The 20,658-nt window shown below is 37.1% G+C and overlaps 2 protein-coding genes across 5 annotated transcripts; both read right to left on the bottom strand.

The window, feature by feature from the left end:
* Nucleotides 1-5,991: 5,991 nt before the first annotated feature.
* On the bottom strand, nt 5,992-13,121 carry prrx1b (paired related homeobox 1b). Of its 3 annotated transcripts, none has more exons than XM_051876305.1 (5): nt 12,265-13,121; nt 9,410-9,585; nt 8,128-8,309; nt 7,321-7,386; nt 5,992-7,124 (listed from the first exon to the last, which is right to left on the bottom strand). In XM_051876305.1, exons 1-5 carry the CDS (start codon nt 12,509-12,511, stop codon nt 6,992-6,994), a joined length of 804 nt encoding a protein of 267 aa, XP_051732265.1. In that variant the 5' UTR covers nt 12,512-13,121; the 3' UTR covers nt 5,992-6,991. The 3 variants fall into 3 exon arrangements, with proteins under 3 accessions (XP_051732265.1, XP_051732264.1, XP_051732263.1); XM_051876304.1 differs by having other exon boundaries at nt 7,325-7,386; nt 12,265-13,117; XM_051876303.1 differs by lacking the exon at nt 7,321-7,386 and having other exon boundaries at nt 12,265-13,120.
* A 3,725-nt stretch (nt 13,122-16,846) lies between these two features.
* Nucleotides 16,847-19,837, bottom strand: gorab (golgin, rab6-interacting). 2 transcript variants are annotated; one of them, XM_051876200.1, is made up of 5 exons: nt 19,619-19,837; nt 19,083-19,410; nt 18,774-18,875; nt 18,535-18,675; nt 16,847-18,192 (listed from the first exon to the last, which is right to left on the bottom strand). In XM_051876200.1, the coding sequence occupies exons 1-5, from the start codon at nt 19,680-19,682 to the stop codon at nt 17,802-17,804; spliced, it is 1,026 nt and encodes a 341-aa protein (XP_051732160.1). In that variant the 5' UTR covers nt 19,683-19,837; the 3' UTR covers nt 16,847-17,801. The 2 variants fall into 2 exon arrangements, with proteins under 2 accessions (XP_051732160.1, XP_051732161.1); XM_051876201.1 differs by having other exon boundaries at nt 19,079-19,443; nt 19,619-19,816.
* Nucleotides 19,838-20,658: the final 821 nt, after the last annotated feature.

Raw genomic sequence — 20,658 nt, 5'->3', positions numbered from 1 at the left:
AGCTTAAAGGAATAGTTTACTTAAAAATGAAAATTCTGTCATCATTTACTTACCCTCAACTTGTTACAAACCTGTATGAATTTATTTCACAAAATACCAAAGAAGATATTTTGAAGTATATGAGTAACCAAACAATTGATGGGCCCCATTGACTTCCATTGAATGGAAAAAATACTATGGAAGTCAATGGGGCAACTGTTTAGACATTCTTCAAAATATCTTCTGTGTTCAGAAGAAATAAATTCATACAGTTTTGGAACAACTTGAGAGTGAGTAAATAATGACAGAATTTTCATTTTTGGGTGAACTGTTCCTTTAAGGTTTGATCTTGTTGAGAAATGCTTCTTTTTTTTTTTTTTCATTTTGGTAACATGCTAACATTTTAGTGAGAACAGCAGTGACTTTTATTAGTGCGAAAAGGAAGTGTGCTTGTATTAGACTAGGTATCTTGGAATGGACCTTGTAGTTTCCAGTCAAGCTTTCCTAGTGCTGGCGAATCAAAGCATAAATAAATGTTATTTCTAACCACTTCCTTTCAATGAAAGTCTACTCATTCAGTTGAATGCTACTGGTTTAAAAGGGCAAAGTGCATCTGTAAATACTCCACAGGATGGTGCTCATGAGCTTGTCATATCTATCATGTGTTCGTTGAGTCTATGGAGAAATTTACATGTCAGATAACAGTACATTGAGATGCCATTCATAAGATTTGAGAAAAATATGAATTCTCCATGTGACCCCCACTTAATATTGTATTCTAGGACTTAAAGGGTTAGTTCACCCAAAATGAAAATGATCCCATGATTTACTCACCCTCAAGCCATCCTAAGTGTATATGACTATCTTCTTTCAGATGAATACAATTGGAGATATATTTAAAAAATATCCTAGCTCTTCCAAGCTTTATAATGGTAGTGAACGGGGGGTGCAATTTTGAAGCCCAAAAAAATGCATCCATCCATCATAAAAATAATCCATACGGCTCCAGGGGGTTAATAAAGGCCTTCTGAAGCGAAGCGATGGGTTTTTGTAAGAAAAATATCCATATTTAAAACTTTATTAACTATAATAACTAGATTCTAGCAGACGGCTGTATGCATCGATTTGTGGTGGAAGAGCAACCTTTGACCCGACGCATAACGTAATGATGAACGCGGAAGCGCAGAGGATAGAGCAAAACAAAACACCGGTCACGATAACGAGAAATTTTAAAGAGAAATGTCAGAGGATTTCGATATAAGAGAAAAGGAGTTTGTTTAAACCGCAAGAGGCGTCTAAACTTATGCTACTCCTACATCCTACGTCATACATCGCGTCAGAGGTTACTCTTGTGGCGCAAATCTACTTGCGCAGTATGCATACAGTCGTCTGCCGGAAGATAGATATTTTAGTTTATAAAGTTTTAAATATGAATATTTTTCTGAAAAAAAAAAAAACCATTGCTTCGCTTCAGAAGGACTTTATTAACCCCCTGGAGCTGTATGGGTTATTTTTTATGATGGATGGATGCATTTTTGGGGGCTTCAAAATCGCACCCCCATTCACTACCATTATAAAGCTTGGAAGAGTCAGGATATACTTTAATATAACTCCGAATGTGTTCGTCTGAAAGAAGATAGTCATATACACCTAGGATGGCTTAAGGGTGAATAAATCATGGGATAATTTTCATTTTTGGGTGAACTAACCCTTTAATTTCACACATTCTTGTAGCTCATAAGGTAGGCCTGCTGTTATTCATTGACCCCTTCAAGGTCAACTAAATGGTTAACTGTATTCCATTGGTGGGGTTTTTTTTTTTTTTTTTTTCATTTTTAAAATGCAGTGCCAAGCCACACAGAAGGAAAGACAGATTTTTGCTCTGAAGTAATTTGGCAAGAGAGAAAGATGTTTTGGTCTGCATTTCTTCTCCGTTCCTCACTTGAGAACAGGGAGAGTTGAAAGCTGTCACCAGGCTGGGCCAGGGCTCACATGTGTTTTGCTCTGAGCCATGTAAACCCAAACCCCAATCCACTTCTCCATTGCCCCATTTATAAATAAAAGCCTTTTAACAGCGCATATTTTAAATAGTTCAGCTGTTGAGGGAATAGATGTGACTTTTCGTGCAGGGGGAAGCTGAAGTTGATTATATGGTGATGATGATGAAGACCGATGTCACATCAGCCACCAGACTTGTGCGCACTGGCAGCTTGTTTAAGAGATAGAAATGAAAATACATACTCATCTGAGCATGAGATGTCCAAACAGCCAGTTAACATCCCCCAAATGTCTATTGCATAATAATTAGCATCCTTTGAAATTTTAGAGACAACCTGTAATTACAAACACAGTGAAAGCGCAGCAAAATAAAAAGCTATATGGCTACCACAGGGGAGTTGCTCCACTTGCTTTCAGCAAGTTTGCAAGAGGTCAAGATTAAAAAAAAAAACAAAAAAAAAAACTAGAACAGACTCTTGATGCTGCTTTTATATTACAACTTAGTGATCCTACTCATATTTTTATGTCACACCAGCAAACATTGGGTGAGTTTAAAGAATGCAATTTTTGAGTTAGGCCTATACAAAAAATGTTTTTGAACATTTTGTGATTCAGTATCATTGTCCTTCTTCCCAGCATGCGTTTGTCACGTTAATTATTTTAAAGTTTTTAGTTTTATTTTTCTTTTAAGTGTGTAGGCCTACATATTTTAAAAATCCTCTAATCACAACACAGGTGTTGACTTTAAGTTAAGTAACAGTTACTTGAGTTTCACATATTTCCAAAATAATATTATTTACGTAAAAATAATTTAAAACATGAGTTACGCTCATAACGTAAATCTTCAAGACAGGAGCGTGCGTTTATCCTATTTAGTCGTTAGGGGGCGCGCGTGAAGATGGAGTAGGAGCTAAAAATGATTTTTGAATGACTTCTGAAGTCGTGATTAGGGCTCGTCGCATTCAAATGTTTGTTGTTGGAAAAAACAAGAGGCCACAAAGTTTGTTCTTGAGTATTTATTGGGGGGGGGAAATCTTAATAAAGTCAAAATTATATTTAGCGTCCTGCACTGACAACCATATAAACATTCACCGCGCTATCTAGATAACTTGCTGACTATTCTGGAATTTCGGTCAAATACATATGCTATTTTCGCTGTGTATAAAATATATAGCCTACGCTTAAAATGGTTATTCATAAGTAAATATGCACTACTTTAACGACAAGACAAGGCAATGTAGCTGTTTTGGGGAGAAAAGAAAACATACAGAATACCAGTCACAGCAGCAACCGCCATGTTTAATGTTTATGCCCCCACCCCCTCAACTCGGGAACTTGGGTATCAAAGTTATCCCCGAGCTAGGAAACTCGTAGTTACGATAATTCCGATAGCACGTGAAGACATATTTGAACGAAACAAAATCCGTGAAAAAATTGAAAATTAATTTCTCATCTCACGTAACACAAGGTAAAAATGTTCCAGATTTTAAATAATGGCAACTTGACATTTAAAGTTCAGTCAAGAGATTTACTTAAAATAAGTAGCCTAAAACTCAGAAAATCTGCTGCTGCTTTCATTTTTAAAGTTCAAAGAACATCTCATTTTTTTTCAGTGAAATGTTAACACACAAAGCAAGTAAAACCACACAAGGGAATTCCACCAAGACATGCACATTAAACATACATTTAAAATGCCAATCAATCCATCTGAAAGGCCAAAGTGCTGTGTTTTTTGTCATAAAGATGATTGTGTTCCTCTGTAGCTCAACCCAGCAGGTGGATTGTGGTCAGTGAACTCTGCACGGCAAAAACACATTTCATTCAACTCCATTCAGCATCAGAGTATGTCAGCACACAATGCCGTCTTGGCATTCGCTTCTACCGCACACTGTAAACAGCTGGACTGTATTTTACAAAAGACAAGTAACTTTTAGATTTGTGCAAACCCTAATCCAAGCGCTCACATTAACAAACTGGCTGTGGCCACATTTTCTCAGCGCCTTAGCCAATAGCCAGAGGGCTGACATGGAAGGCGGTAAATTTGTTATGGAGCAAAGGAAAAAAGACAAGAAGGGAGATTCAAGAGACGAAAAAGGTCACAGGAAATAAGTAGACGCATACACGCTCAGATTTACTCCAAACATCTCCACCTTATCATGCATATATTCCTCACACACGCTTGTTCAGACTCTTCCCCCCCATGCTCACTTTGACTGTCTCCTCTGTAATAGGCTCCAGATGTGGTGCTGAGGGGGTGAGGTGTTTGTATGTCATCTGCTCGGGCGGCTGCGCGTACACCCATCCGAGGGGGATGCTGTCAGCCCTGATGGAGGGGGCCCGGGCCCCAGGCCTGAGGTGGTGGGGCGAGCGGGTCACAGCCTACGCACATCTGGAAGCACTTCAGGTCAACAGGGCCTGGCTGCCTGAAAGGTGAGACGCTTCGACCTGACCTGAGCTCCACAGCGTGGAGAGTATGCAATAGTCTGGACGGAGAACAAGGCACTTCCATACACACACACATATATACACACATGAGTCATGTCACTAATCAATGCCCGTGGGTGTAAACACGGACCTTAGAAAGCATTTTCAGTAGGTTGGGCTGACAATAATGATGGGAAATAATAACAACCCCATTCCCTGTCTTTGATTTAGTGAATTTCCCAGAATTTCTAGCTTACAGTCTTGCTCATTGTGAAAGTGGATTTGACGATATTGAATAGCATTTGCGAGTTTCAATATGTGTCATCCCCAGGTGATTAATAAATAAGTAAATAATAATATTAGAGATATAAAGAATACGTCACAGTTCAGCGAATTGCCATTTCAGGTTTTGCTACACTCACATACATTATATTTTAGCTGTTAGAACAATTGATGATCATTATATATCAGTACGTCATATATATTGCAGTCTTGGTTTATTGAAAAATCACTGAATTAACTTGTTTTAGTTGTAATTAAATCTGCAAAATAAGGCAGGGTGCAGACATGCATGTTTTGAGGGATTCTGCAAGCATCTCTTATTTTTTTACCTCTGATTTGAATGTATTCAACAACACAGTTTTCTTTTATTCACTTGGTTTGGTTTAAAAAAAATAGAGTTTTGGATTTATTTATTTATTTATTTTTTGCTTTATTTGAAGTAAAAAAAAAAAAAAAAAGTTTTTCTATAAATACCTCATATTATTGAATTTTCTTCTTTGTTTTCCCCATAGAAATAAAGGGGTAACCGGGATTAACTTTCTATTTTAACTTCATATTATACAGGACATAATTGGTAGCCGGACTTAAATCCGAAACGCTGAATTTCCACAAAGTGATCACATCGTACACATGTATACTCATGTAAACAAATATTGAGTCTAAAAGTTTCAAGGTTAAAGACAATGATCTGTGTGAGTAAACGACAAAACTGAAATTCATGCTCAAAAAGTTCATCACATTGTTCACCCAGCAACGTAAAAGAATATCGGATCTAGAAACTAATCTGTTCTTAAAGTTCTGTACGTTGAGTACAGAGTAATCTGAACTCAACGTATCGAGTAACACGTTCAGCACAGAAAAATAACATAATACTCCATGACACTGAATGTAATGAGCTTCTGTCAAAAAAAAGATTGAACTTAATTAAATTGAAAATAATCATTTGAAACATTTGTGGGTATTTAATGTGCCTAATCTTCACATGCTGCTGCTGCTGAAAAAAAAAAAAAGTATATAAATTCAATTTGATTTGAAATGCTCTAAAAAGTGGGACATTTTTTTTCTTTGTACATGAGGAATCAACATTTGCAAAACGTTCTGAGATGTTCAGGCAGGATTAGTTCAGGCAGCTTAGTATTGCACAATGCTCTAAAATGATTTCGAATAACACGGTGCGTTTTACGGAAAGACTTTACCTGCAAAAAGTTCAAACAGGTCAAAAATATCGTAGGATAAATCCAAAACCCCATTATCCTCTCACATATTATCAGACCCAATTCAAAGAACATTGACAACCATCAAAATCTATAATATGAAACAGAATTCATTTTGGATTATTTATTTTGTAGTGTCTGTGTTTTGACTAACATAAAGCAAGAAATGTTACATGCGGATATATTTTTTAAGGTCATGTAGTAATACTGTTGCCTGCAACAGTTTCTCAAATGTGAGCATTTAGCAAAAACAGCAAAAGGGTGCATGTCTCTTCAACTGCAGGATTCAACACAATAGTATAAGATTTATTGCTTGAAAATTTTTATTACTATATGGTTTCCAAATATAAGAAGATAAAATATGATTGGCAAAAAAAAAAAAAAAAAAAATCACCTCAAGAAAAACTGAAACATAATTTTGTTAGTGTACTGTGAGCAGATACATAGGTCACCATGGGGAACAGTATTTACCTTAAACAGTGGTGTAATATTCAAGACATTAAAAGATGTAATCCGGCCCCAGTGCTTCCATTAGCATTGATGGTTTTAAACATCTCATGTCTAGCGATTAATCTCCACAAATGTGTCTTTATTCTACTGGATGTAGACGTGGAGACACTATTTTGCCAAATCTCAGCATTAAACTTCTGGTGTAATTTAAACCATTCAGTGGTGAATGGTGAACAACAGTCCTCCATTGTTTGCCATGAAAGTTTCTTTACTTTCCATCCGGATGACCCAAAACACAGCCAAAAACAAACAAGGAAAGAACAGCTTACAGCATTCAGACACTCCGTCTGCCACTTCTTACTGATTTAGCGGAGCCCTGCTTGTTGACTTGTCCTCCAAAGAGCAGACCTTGCGTTGTCTTTACAATCTTTGGATCAGTACAAAATGAGATTGAGTTTCTCAGAAACAAAAAGCCAAATGAGAGGAACATCAATGCAATTCCATTGGTTTAGGAGGGGGTGAAAAGTCATATCCATTCTGCTCTGACACTGCAGGAGGCCAAACTCATCCAGCTCTTCTGAATTCTTCTCTTCTCAACGTCTCTTGCTTCCCTTTGTCCCCTCATCCCGTCCCTCTTTTCAGGCTTAGTTGACAGTGGGCACTTGGTTGAGGCTGTACTCTTTGGCCTTCAGTCTCAGGTTAGCAATGCTGTTGGCCATGTTCATTCCCTGTGTGGAAGTGGTGTTGGCACAAGTGGGTGGGTAGGTTGCCATGGTGCTGAAAATAAGATATGAGAATGATAGTCAATTTAAATTTTAATATGTTAAATGCATCACAATGTCAATTAGAAATTGATGAGAAATGAGCCTCAAATTTAAAATACATAAATGGAAATGTCTTCATGTGAACCCAATGATAATGCTTAAGTTTTCAATTTAAATGATAAACCATGAATAGAAATTTAAAAAAGTACTTGCTTTCTGTGGGCAGCATTTTCTGTGGCACTCGCATTGGCCCTCCCTCCGGCCTTGGGTACCAGCTTAAGAATATATAAATAGTTATTAATTCTTCATACTTCAATACTGCATTAATATGTATGCATTTTATGTGCACAGTAATGCATTAGGTGTGCGTTGAAATTGTGCAAGCTCGTTTTACTGGCATGGTCACTGGTCAAACGCGTATCCATGCCAGAAAGAGTTCCCGGTCGAGTTGCATATTTCAGCTGCTGGGAAAAAGGTAGTTGGCCGGAGTGGCAGGGTTAGTTACTCTATACGGCTTTTAAGAATGAAGATTACTGTAAAACAGAACCATAGTGTAACTAGAGTCACAAAAAATCCTGCCCAAAGGACTTTTCTTCCTCTGAAAGTCAATTTGTATCCTATGGCCCAAAGGTCATGAGGGTCACAGGCGGATTTAATATGGTTTGTTTTCAGATTATCACTTCATCATCAGGGGATCGGCCCACCATCATTTCCGAAGGCGAGAGGCGGAAAATGACTCGCTGGCTGGTCATTGGACTCTTTTACCTATGCAACGCTACTGGGAAAAGCATTTTTTTTTTTCTTGTTTGCCAGTGCGGCCCTCCGACTCCACCAAAATTTTGAAGGAAAACAAAAGAGCTTAAGAATGAAATTGTGTGAAAAATCTAATTTAAAACATTTGGATGAAGAAAATATGGGCAGCTGGAGAAGATGAAGTCACGGCAGGAGAGCAGAAGATGCATACAGAGAGGAAATGAAACCAAAGCGATCAGATGAGGAGGATTCAAGAGGGTTACCTGTACGGGGCTGCGCTCCCCCAGGACAGGTAGTCATTTGGACGGGGTGCGGGACGGGGGACAATAGGCTGCTCCACTGCCGTTACGTCTCCCGAGTAGGATTTGAGAAGTGAAGCGTTCTTACTGGCCAGCATCGCCCGCTCGTTACGTCGAAACTTTGCCCGTCTATTTTGGAACCACACCTATGAGAACACAAGCCAAAATGACAGTACAGTGGTTACTCCGGATATTTAGCGCACAGTGATGAAAGCCAAATTGCAGAGCAAAGCAGATTCAAGACTCAAGACATAACTGGTATAATATTGCCCGCATTAGGAAAAAAAAAAAAAATTGTTTTTTTTTTTTCTCTATATTTTCTGACATTTCTGACATTTATTTCTGCTTGAGATTGTTACTGGCATACAGATAAGATTGGCTCAGATATGATGGGATTTATAAAAGCGTGAAAATTTATATCAACTCAATGAAAATTCAATCAAAAAACTTTGAAGTCGTTTTTCTAAGTCTCAGCGTTGGCCTAACTGCATTTTGCCTTTGTAGAGCAGTATTTTGCTGCGCTTTTTGAAATTCAGCCTGATCCGCTGGTGCACACATGTACACCTTTTTTGCAGAGGACACATCAGAGGCTTGAAGAATGAGCAAACGCGCTTGTGAAACATGGTCGAAGGCAGAGCGGGGAGCCCAGATCTCGAAGCTTTGGCTGCAGCACCAGGCCTGGTGGAGGCACAGTGTCCGGTTACGCAGCGCCTGAGGAATGAGCTCAAAGTCTCTTTTATCAAAGCATTTCTGTATTGCTCCCTTTCTGGGACACATTAATTGCAGATGTGTTTGTTCTATTTCTTTCCTTTCGTTCTCCCCTTCCTTCTCTTGATCTATAAACGGGAATAATCCCCATCTTTCTACAAAAACAGTCTCATTACAGGAGAATGTGGAGACTGGCTGCGGCCTACAGCATGTGTGCTGAGAGGCAGAGTGATCGGCTGGGGCTTTTTAAACAATCATGGCAAAATCTGGCGACGGGGCCGATGACAGTGGAGAAACAACACAAAGATTCAGCATTACCATCACGTTCATCTGTAACTGCATCCTTGCGGAAACCTTGAATTAGGCAACTGGTTAAATCTTCTTTTTTGATTTTGATCAGGTTTTATTTCTAACCATTTGTTACTTTTGAAGTAGCTTTATTTGCATATAGCTTAAGTACATTCTCAAAATGTATGTATTTTCTAATCAACCAGGACCTAATAGACTGCAGTTAATGATTGTGAGGTGTAAGGTTCACCTGAACTCTAGCCTCAGTGAGATTGACCCTGCGTGCCAGGTCCTCTCTAACAAAGGCATCTGGGTAGTGTGTCCGTTCAAACACTCGCTCCAACGCCTGCAGCTGGCTGCTGTTGAATGTGGTTCTATTCCTCCGTTGTTTCCGCTTCTTCTTTTCTTCTGAGTTTAGCTGCTCATCTGGTAAAACACATATGATAGTTATCTCAGGTGCTGCACCTTGTAGATAATTCATATTTAATGTCAATCAGCAGTTGTTTGGTTCTTACTACTATATGTTTTATTTTTGCCATTTTTATGTCATCTCGTATGCTGTGATTATGTAAAAATAATACAATTTGATTTTTTAAAAAGTTAAATTGCATTGATTATATATATAAATCACAAACAAAGCTTTTTTTTTTAAAAAAAAATGATATTTACATTTATTGCCTTTTGTAGTGTTTTACAGTGGCTTGAAAAAAAAAAAAAAACCATTTAATACTATAAAACAAATTTACACAGCAACAAGTGAAGTCATCCCAGTTAATAAACCGATGGACATCACTGTACAAATTATCTAATGAAAATTATATTGTAATGAGCCTAGACATTTCGAATGAGACCATAAACCATGGCTGATTTATTATTTTTTTTAAATATATTTTTTCATTTTATTTATTTATTTGGTTTTTTTTTTTTTTTTGTCATGGGTCAACTTTGTGTGCTATCACAAGAAGTGAGTTTTTGTTCTAGCTCATGTTTCATCTTCAGTGTGCAGTAAAGCATAGATTTATAAACATAGACAAAGCCGTTCTTTATCCTGACCAATAGCATAACAAAATATCCACTGTTTCACCAGTACTTTTATAATCAAGCAATGAATAAATAATAAAAGATAAAAAAGAACATGTCAAAACAAGCATATTTAGAAACAATGTTTAAAGAGTCTATTTCCATCAGTTGTCCCCACTTTACAGCCAAAAGCACAGAAGTAACTTAGACTCTCATGAGACTGGATGATCATTCGGCTGACAGCACAGACAAACTGCAGTGTTTTTTGCTTTTCATGACAACAGTAGTTCCACCATCATAATTTTCCAAAAGGATCACAAGATGAAAATTGACACTTGACCTAAGGCATAGCAGGGGTTCAGTCCCTTTAGGCCTGTTGGAAAGATTGTTAAATGCCAGCATTTTATTGGTTAGAATTTCAGATTCACCAGATTGTAAAGGTCAGTTTAATTACTATTTAAACTTCCTGTTTGTTACATTTAATGAAATATCAAGCTGTTTAATGGGGCATGGGCTTGTTATGGGGAATGCTTAAAAATGATTCCACAAAATGAGTCCAAGAATTTTAGGAAAAAACACTGACAAATAATGAAAGAGTGAATTAATTATAACAAAACATAAACTACTGTATTACATTGTGTTCAAATACTTAATGCATCTTATTCTGATTTCCCTGTATTTGTAATTTCTCAGCATCTTGGAACAATCCTTATAAGATGACAACAATAAGGCCATTTATTTTAATATATGGGAGTTTGATCATATGGGGGCTAATTTCATTAAAAGAGTTTGAAATTCTAGTTTTGTTAATGGTGTGCAAGTAATGTTGATTTGTAAAAGAGAATAACGCATTTATGCTTTTACACGCGCCGGGGGATAAAGGATGTGTCAAACAATACAATAATGACCACCTTTTCATATCTCATTTTCACTAATTAAAATTTTAATTTCGGGATAGAGATATGGTCTTAAAAATGCAACAGAAACATTTGTGAAAAAAGTTTTTAAATTGTGAATTTCACTAAGAACGGCAATTTACAAGCCAACGCGATTAGCTTAAATTTTTGCGTTAAAAATAGCCTAAATAATGTAAGCTAATGCAAAAAAAACAACAAAAAAAACTAGAAATAGGACCTATCCATAATATAGCCTACTGAATTTTTGACAAAGGTTTATATCCCCCTGTAACCTTATATGTAAGTTTGAAAGACATGCAACAGGCCAAAATAAAAATATTTTCATTATATATTTCCATTTCGTCCAAGAAAAAAAAACACGATTTATATTAGACATAAGTAATGGAAGTTTGCTATTTGATACCATAATCGCATATGTATGTTCTCCGGATGCAGGATAATGATGACAAATTATAGTGTTTAAATGAACTGAAAAGGTCCAGCTAGATTTAGGATTTTGTCTGGGTTTTTTCCAGCGCCCTTTTTATCGTCCCTCGGACTAAGCAAACTAAAAAACGAATTCATTTTATTCAGTTTCTCTACATTTTTAACTGAAATTCGTTGCATATATTCAAATTATTATATAGCCTAAAGCAAATTATCTAATGAAAGTCAATGTCAGAAAGCAGTTCTCTCGTAAAAAATAAATAAACAAATAAATAAATGAATAAAAAATATGAACACAAAGTTCGCAATGTTTACGGGGCCATATTTTCAATAATGCATTACGGGCTGGAATGTCAACAATCATAAATTATGTACAAAATGCATTTACGACCCATAAAATTTTCTCATGCGGAATTCTTTTTTTCTGCGAGTATTATTTATGGACAGAAAATTCGCATCGCCTAACTGCATATTTGCTAATGAAAAACTTTGTAGTAGGCCTATAGCCTAATACATTTAAAAGTCATAAATTCAATTTAGCGATCAACTCAAGGAATCAGCTGACAATAGGGCTATGGTGCGGCTCCTAGCCACATTTACAGTATAGCCTAGTCAATAAAGCTGACAGTATTTTTTAGGCTATATATGCTATAGTTTATTGTATATTGTGCTGTCTCTGTTCAGTGGTATTTATTATATCTATCTACAACAACACTTATGGAATATGAGCAGACACACTTACTCTCCTGCTGTGTTGTATCACTGCCGCTGGTTAAACCCGGAGACTCCAGCATAGTCCTGCCCGTTTCGCCAATACTTTCATCCGCCTGAGAACCGACCATTTCTCTAGCCTCCTCTAGATCCAACAGGTGGCTCACCGAGAAGTTCTTTTTGGCTTGCAGGTTTTCCAGGTTGGCTGTAATGGGACTCTCCAGTCTGCTGGATATGGTTGCTTGTCTGTCCATTACATGTGCATAGCTAGAAGTCATGACGCAAATACGATGCAAGAGAAAAAAACTGGGCAAGTGTATTAGGTTAAGCAAACAGGTCCTCCTCGCATATATTTGAAGACAAACTCATAAGAAACAGCGCCTCCAAACCGATGTCTTAGTTGCCTTTGCTCACTATGATAGCTAGCTACCTATAGGAAAGTTGTTCCCACAGATCCAGGTGAAGCAAAAATTACAACCTGGTCTAAAACTTTGTGGAACTTAATATGATTGTAAAGACCACGATGTCTGTTGAATCCGTTCACTCATAGCCATGTAATCTCTTTCTGCAAAGTACTGTTGGTTCAATAAGAAAAAAAGCTCCCGGAGCTCCACGGAGTTGTTGACTGAGCGCCGATCCAGAAATGCTGATGCCTTTCAGATGCATGTGTGTAAAGCGTCGAGAGGAGGCAGGACACTCCACCGCCTTCCCGAAGCTGTTGGCGCTCTCCTCTGCTCCACGCCGTGCTCTACTCACTCACACCCACACGTTCTGGCACTTCAAACGGCGCTCACTGGCATGCAGTGGAGTGGATTGTAAATGAAAAATTGAGACCCCTGGGAGAGAAGATGGAGCTGAAAGGCTCTCGTAATTACGTGGCAAAAGACTTTGTGCTGTCTTTGACGTTTAACAGTAGGCTACCCCTCCCTCCTCCATCACAGCTTCCTTCTTCGAAGGTTAACCCTCCCCAGTCTTTGAATTCCTGATATCTGTCACTTATTATCATTTCGCTCAACAAAACTGACATAAACAAAGTTAAAATGGAGTGGTAACGATTTGTAGGAACCGTCCAAATAATGGAATGGTAGTTGAATATAGGCCTACACCCTTAGTCAGGTGTGACGCCATTTTAAATTTTTCGGAAATGAAAACGAGGTTGTCAGGTAAGCAGTTATGGACCATTCACACAGAACGCATTTTGCGTTTAAAACACAAGGCACCGCACATGGAGTGGGAAAAAACCCAGTGTCTAGAGAGGCATTTATAAAAGTTGAATTTCTTTTAACTTGAGAGCTGCGTTTTTAAAACGCCGTGATGCGCGAATGAGCTCAACGGTCAAAGACGTCTGTCTAGTAGCTACATGTTTACATAAAAAAAACAACGAAAAGCAGCGCAAAGGAATACAAAACCAGGTCACCAGTTTTTGTTTTTGTTTGTTTGTTTGTTTGTTTTTTTGTTTTTGTTTTTTTTAGGGGGGGGGGGGGGCATGTTTTAATAATGCCTTTAGCATTTTAGTTCATTCCTTGTAGCCTCTTATTCATTGGCTAGAAATAGCTTGAATGTTCATATAGAGCTGGTTATGGCCGACCTTTTAGGTTAGCCTTGGACTTATTCGGGAGAAATAAAGTCTATTTAATTTCTCAGAAAACTTGTTTTAAAGTTATAGTCCCCCTGAATACAGCCTAAGGCTAATGCACATTCACATGTTTTGACGCTAAAACCGACATTTGATGTTTTGTCGTCTAAATAATGCTTTGGCTGCAGTGGCCTACACATCTCCAGTTAGGACGGGAGTAGTGTCAGGCCATTTGGTCTGTCTTTCACAAGGTAGATGTCCATGTGTTTCAATGGCAAGAGTCTATAGGTTCCTCACTGCCACAGACATCCCGTAGCTTCCAGCTCCAGATCTGGGAAAAGAACACTTGATGCCATCAAAGGAAAACGGATTGAAACCAGATGTGCTGCTTTCGTTCTTTCCATGTATTTAATTAAGCCGCTGTTGGGATGGAGTAGACCTTTTTCATCATTAGTTTTCCCTCTACATTCCCTCAGCTGCCAGCTCCTCTACAAGCGACTTTTCTCAAAAAAGCCTGCTATCGGGGTGATCGTGCAATATAGAAGACAGTTTGTAACCGGTCCTTTCAACCACAACCAGCAAAACATTTTTTCTTTAAATGTCAAATCATTGCGGCACATGTCCATCATCGTTAAAGCGCAGACGTCTCAGATGAAAGGCATTACATTTGTTAATGGCCTGTCAAAATCCAAACTTTAAAAGGTTTTTTTTTCTGTTTCATGATGACTTCGAAAAAATAATGTAGAAGTCCAAATGACCAAAAAGATAGTTTGGACACCTGAAAATGTGCTTGGATCAAATTTCTTGCATCATTTCCCTTTTAATTGAATTCCATTGATTTAAAATATATTTGACAATGACATTTCATGATTTTTTCATTCATTTGAGATTGCTGAGATTGAGATAAAACTTCTCTATTTTAACCATAACTTACGATTTAAGATTTTATTAATCTCCAAGAGTTTTCCAGGCCTGTAAATCACAATCTCGCCGATATTCCGTTTTCCATGACCGTGGGAACCCTGTAAAAAAAGATGGACAATAACGAAATTAACGGCTATTATATTTCGCTCTGAGTGAACCTACTTTAAAAAAACACACACACCAACGGACAAATCATCACTAAAATGTATTTTGTAGGCCTATTTCTTTGCCTGTTAAGACATAAAAGATTTTATAACGTACATGTGTGTAATTGAAAACATAACTCATGACTCATAGCCTAACTGTGGATAGACATAATAGCATTGTGATAAACACAGACTCAACAATCCAGTTTAACGTATTAATTACAAAAAGAGTTAATTATTTATCGAAATAAAACCCTAAACAAGGACAATGCACTTCAGTTCACGTCTCAGAAAAAAATATAGGCTTTTTTGTATCAACAGAATCGAAAACCCATGATAGCTCATGAATTAAAAACGCGTGTGTAGCTATTTCGTTTGTTTCAAAGTGCTAATTTACAATAGCTAAAAAAATAGACACTCGTTGGACGAAAATAATAATAAAAAAGCAATTTGTTAGGAAATCTGTTAACCTAAATAAGACCATTTATAATGCGCATTGTAACCACACTAATTAAAACAAGAAGGCCTAATTTAAACTCAGGTGATCCAGGACAAAATGTGACTTTGTTTGGTAGTAGGCCTAAAATGCAGCACCGTCGCATCAGGCCTGGCCTATACGTCTGATTTATATCATTACACCACTGCAATGTTTTTCAGACAATAAGTAAAGTAGGAATAATGTCTTAAAATGTGCTTATTTAACCCACAACAGAAGTCGTCCTGTTTGGATGGCAAGTTGAGCGCTGAGCGACAGGCTCTTTTGAATTCCCCTGACATTATCACAGCGCGCGCGTGTCTGTTTATGTTTCCCGCGCAGGATATGAAGCGCGAGCACAGAAGGAGGCACTTTAATTGCAATTAGGGAAATAAAAGCGGACTGAGCTCGCGGTCTTCTAATCAGCACCAGGGGTCAATGGACAGCACTGATCGTGTTAACACGTCAGAATGCTCTCTGGATTTAGTCGACTAGTTAGAGCACACAGTTTGAGAAAGACTTGAAAGAAACCGTTTTCTAATAAATAGCTACAGGCTAACAAAACGATTTAGGCCTATTAAAACCATTGTTATTTTGTTCTCAGTGTTAAAAATCTTCAGTTAAATCTAATTTATTTCACGAAATTAATGCAGTAAGCACTTTGGTTTTGTTTTAAGATTTTTGTTATGATTCTAACTAGCTTTCGTGCCTTATTTTAATATACATACAATCTGTAAACATTTTACACTTAATAAATATAACGATTTTGTATTTTTGTAGATTTAAAGGGTTTCTTAGACAATAAAATGATTTTATGGTTACAATAAGATGACGGAAGATGATTTTAATTGACATAAAAAACGAAGGTAGAACATTTAGGTAATTAGTAGTTGATTTTAATATTTCATTATGTTGTTTGAGGGTAGGCTAATCGTCATTATCAAAACTGGATAACCAGTGACTTTCCAGAAGGCAGAATTATTTCTTTTTTTCCTTTTTCCTTTTTTTTTCGTTTTTTCCCTCGAGTTTCTCGAGTTACGGAGTCTTTTCAACCTGTCCCGGCGGACTGAGGGCACATAAATCAGAAATGCACTCACAAAATGTGCTTCACGAAAATCTCTTTTCCTGTATTTACTTCCAGGATTTGTCAGTCCTTGTTTTATATAGTTAAACAGAAAGGAACAGAATATTGTGTTTCATATTGTGGTGATTAGATCGAAAGACTATATTTAATACATTACTGTTAGGCATATTAACATCATACTATTAATATTTTTAAGACCTTGGAGTTGAAGAGACAATGTTTTATTAAGAATTTAAGTTTGGCCGAAGAAAAATAAACGACTTTGTAAAATATGAAAATATTAGGCTAAATCAACAGTTTCAACATTCTTTACAAATAACAAATGCATTCCCACTAAACAATGTTTAAAAGACAAGCGAAAATATAAACGGATTTCCAGTAGGTTTCAAAAAAGGAACAAAACTGGTAAACAGTATTAAAATATTTTATTCACCAACGGATAATTCATAGCATACTTCATACCTATTATAATGTACACGAATACAGTTGACATTTAAAATATATATATTTAAACACATTTAAAACCAAAGTCAAAAGATTTTTTTCCCCAAATTACATAGCATGTTAAAGGTTTTTAGAGTTGGTTAATAGCTCTGCATGGAGTATCTGTTTTATTAGAAAGAGCATAAATTACATACAACATATGTATTTAGAAAAACAGCTATGGTATTCTTCCCATAGCTTCAATAGTATTTTCCACTACAGTACAAAACAATTGTTCTCATCTCTGCTGAACAAACTTTCTGCTTTGTATAATAAAAAAAACTGCTGTTATTGATTTGTTAACATTCACATAAAAGTTATTTTTACGAGACAACTGCCATATACAGATAAAAGATTCCACCATTCACTCAACATCATGTGAAATAAATCACAACTACAAACTACCACCAGACCATCTGCCACCATTCCATTTTGAATAATATCACAGTTATGGAACAATCGGTAAAGTTAACAGTATTTAGTATTTTATAGTGTTTAAAGATGCTCATTGTTTTCAAGAGATTGTCTGTTTTCCTAATGCAAGACAGATTAAAATGCACAATGACTGACCTCCAAAAGAACCAGAATAAAAATATGGAATGATGCAGATCAAGTAGCACCTTCAATGAAAACCAAAAACTATTATTGCATCTGAATTTAATAGATCATAATTAATATCCGAGTGCCATAATAAAAAGGCATTTTAGCGTTAGTAGTAATGGAATGAGGCTGTCTTTGCGTCTCACAAAATGTCAACATTTAAGTCATAAATGCAGGGTTATTGGTTTGTTCAGTCTCACACTGAAGAAATTTCTAAAGCTGGTAGCAAGTCTTATGTAAACTGTCATATAGCCACGATTAAAATGATGATGCTTGGAAGCTAGCTTAGCCCATCTGCAGAAACATCTGTTGCTTTGCTCTCCTGATTGTCTTGGCTGATCTCTGGTTCTGTAATGGAACAGTCTTTGCTCAGACTTGAGGTATCCACTTCTGTATGTTGCTCCATGTCTGCTGCGGGACCAGTTTCAGTAACATGCTGGGAGTTGCCCTCCCTCTCTTTGTCCTCTAGATCTGTTTCCTTTGAGCTGGGGACTTCCTCAGCCTTTAGCTCTAGCTGAAGCATCAACTCCTCCAGTTTGCAGGCCTTACGCAGCTCATTCTGTTGGATGATTGCACACAGGTGCTCCGTCAGCTGCTCTTTCACCTCCGTCTTCCTGTGCAAGTCCATCTTAGCAGCAACATATTCGGCCTCTGCTTTCTCAAAGCGCTTCCTGTCAACAATAAGAGATTGGCAAAGACGAGTTCAAATTTTCAATACAGATAGTTGAAAACCTGCCCCAAAATTGAAACTGAATCACAAGGAAGGGATGCAAATATTCTGCTATAAGTAATAATTTGTCTGAATTATTATAGTTAGGCTACAGAGGGCAGTATTTTCACCCCTGAGCAAACAGACTTCAAGTACTTCCAACAATTTTTTTACTTACAACTTTTGAGGATGTGGCACACAAACAAACCGATGCTGCTTCCAACATGAAGCTACTGTGAACTTGGTTTGAAGTACACTTGGAGTGGACTGTGAAAATGGACTAGATTAGATTATTAATAATTACCATGCCAGGGAATAATCCATGCTGGACTGCTCTATTAGTTTTCTGAGAATCCCGATGTCATTGGACACAGAATCATCCAGTGCTTGAAGTTCTCTCTGGATCTTCTTCAGTTTCACAGCTTCAGCCTGTGTCTGTTTGGACCTGGGAAAGAGGAAGTATCATCTTTGGATTCTCATTTAAGTTATTATACTCCAGACAGACTGATTTTAATAATGGTTTAAAATGAGATTTGCTCTTACTTTTCAGCAATGGTCTTTGTAAGGAGAGCTTTTCTTTTTTTATTCTTCTCTTCCATTACCCGTTGCTCCCACTGCAACTGCTGCAGACGGTTCTTCTCTCGTCTGTTATAAGAAAAGTTTGGTGGAGACTTACATTTGAAGTGTTATATATTTTTGTCTTCTAAATTTGGTGTGAAATATGATTCAAACATGTTCTTGTATAGTAAAACAATATTTAATATTCAATATGAAATATTATCATGCAAAATATCTTCACATGAGCATATTAATATCTGCGCCAGTGTTTGCAAAGGAACTAGACTTACTAACAATTCCACTTCCTGCTTGTCCAGCTCCTTGACGATTGCTGGTGGTACAGACTCTGCAGGTGATTCTCGGTCAACAGGTTCTGCCTCATGCTGAACCAGTTGCGACTCCAACGGTTTGGACTCGTCCCGTGATTTAACCGGAGCAGGATGACTGACAACAGGTGGGTCTGGGGGCTTGGTAAGCTGTTGTTCAAGTGGAAGAGAGTGGCTGCCCTCCTTCTGTTTGGCTGCCAGCTGCAGAGCCCTCTCCCGCTGCAGCTGCTGTCTGCTCCGGTTAGTCGGAGCAGGTCTCCGGCCACGACCCAATGTGACAGGCACAGCCTGGTTTACTGGGTGAGGATAGCAGATTTATCAGGATTCACCTAAATATTAAAGTTAGTGGCTGCGTAACAAAATCTAGCGGACTGCCGGTCTAAAAGAGAACCTAGATACGCTAAGTAGTTAGATCGACATATATGTTTTGAGACACGTTACATTTTCTCTATTTAATAAAGTAAGTGTAATGAATGGATTGAACTTTTCAACATTTGTACTCACTGGAATCGCCGTTGTGCTGCAATTTTCGTAGTTCTTCTTCTGAAAATCCAGCCCACGCAGCCATTTTCAGTACCCTATAAAGTTACTTGCAAATCGGTTTTATCAAAGACAAATATACGTGGGTTAAAATGTTATTTTTCAACATACACACACAGAAATGAACTTTACGCTCTCATCTGGCCGCCATGTTTGTGTATACTGACTGCCACGTTCAAGACCCTAGAAAGGCCCCCTTCGCTTGTGCCCTCGGAATTTGCCTGTTTGTTTTTTGGAAACGTATATTTATATTGGCATAATGTTGCGAATAAAATATAACTTTTTTATTTTTATTATTTTTTTTAACTTTTATAACCTTTATATTATGAAGTATAAAATGATTTTTTTTTTTTTTAAATTACAGGCTCTAGATTTAAGTGGCTGACATTTACAATTTCTTTGGGCACATATCAAAATAAACCAGTTCCTTTTAATAAACTTTTGAAGATTTATGCTGCCTGCATTTGATAATTCCCAGTCGTGATTACGAGCTCATCGCATTCAAGTTTCGAAATTGGACGGCGTTCATGTGCAATTTTTACCTGGGAAACTCGTATTTACGATAATTCCGAGAGTACGTGAAGGCAGCATTACTCAATCTGCTGAGATCCAGAAGTGTGGATCTAATGAATGCTTTTCTATTCCATGAGTTGGTGGAGAACTGTAAGCTAAGCAACTCTACTGTACATTTTACAACAATATTAATAATTATTGACATTTACCTGATTACTTTAAAGAGTTTTGCCTGACTTTATTGTACATATAAGAATGTGAATTAATGCTTGTATATTATTTTATAATAAACTGTAACATGGTTTGTTAAAACAGTTTTAAATAGAATAACAACATTAAAGTCACCATGAAACCAAAATTGATGATTCTTTTTTTTGTTGTTGTTGTTGTTGTTTTTTTTTTTTGCAGTATTTAATGGTTTATCCATGCACATTATTATTTTATTTATTTTTTAATTCATGTGCCCTCATAATCTTTAATCAAAATAAATT

The sequence above is a fragment of the Ctenopharyngodon idella genome, chromosome 20 (assembly GCF_019924925.1).
Source record: "Ctenopharyngodon idella isolate HZGC_01 chromosome 20, HZGC01, whole genome shotgun sequence".
NCBI classification, from domain to species: Eukaryota; Metazoa; Chordata; class Actinopteri; order Cypriniformes; family Xenocyprididae; genus Ctenopharyngodon; species Ctenopharyngodon idella.
This window is presented reverse-complemented; position numbering and strand designations above follow the sequence as displayed.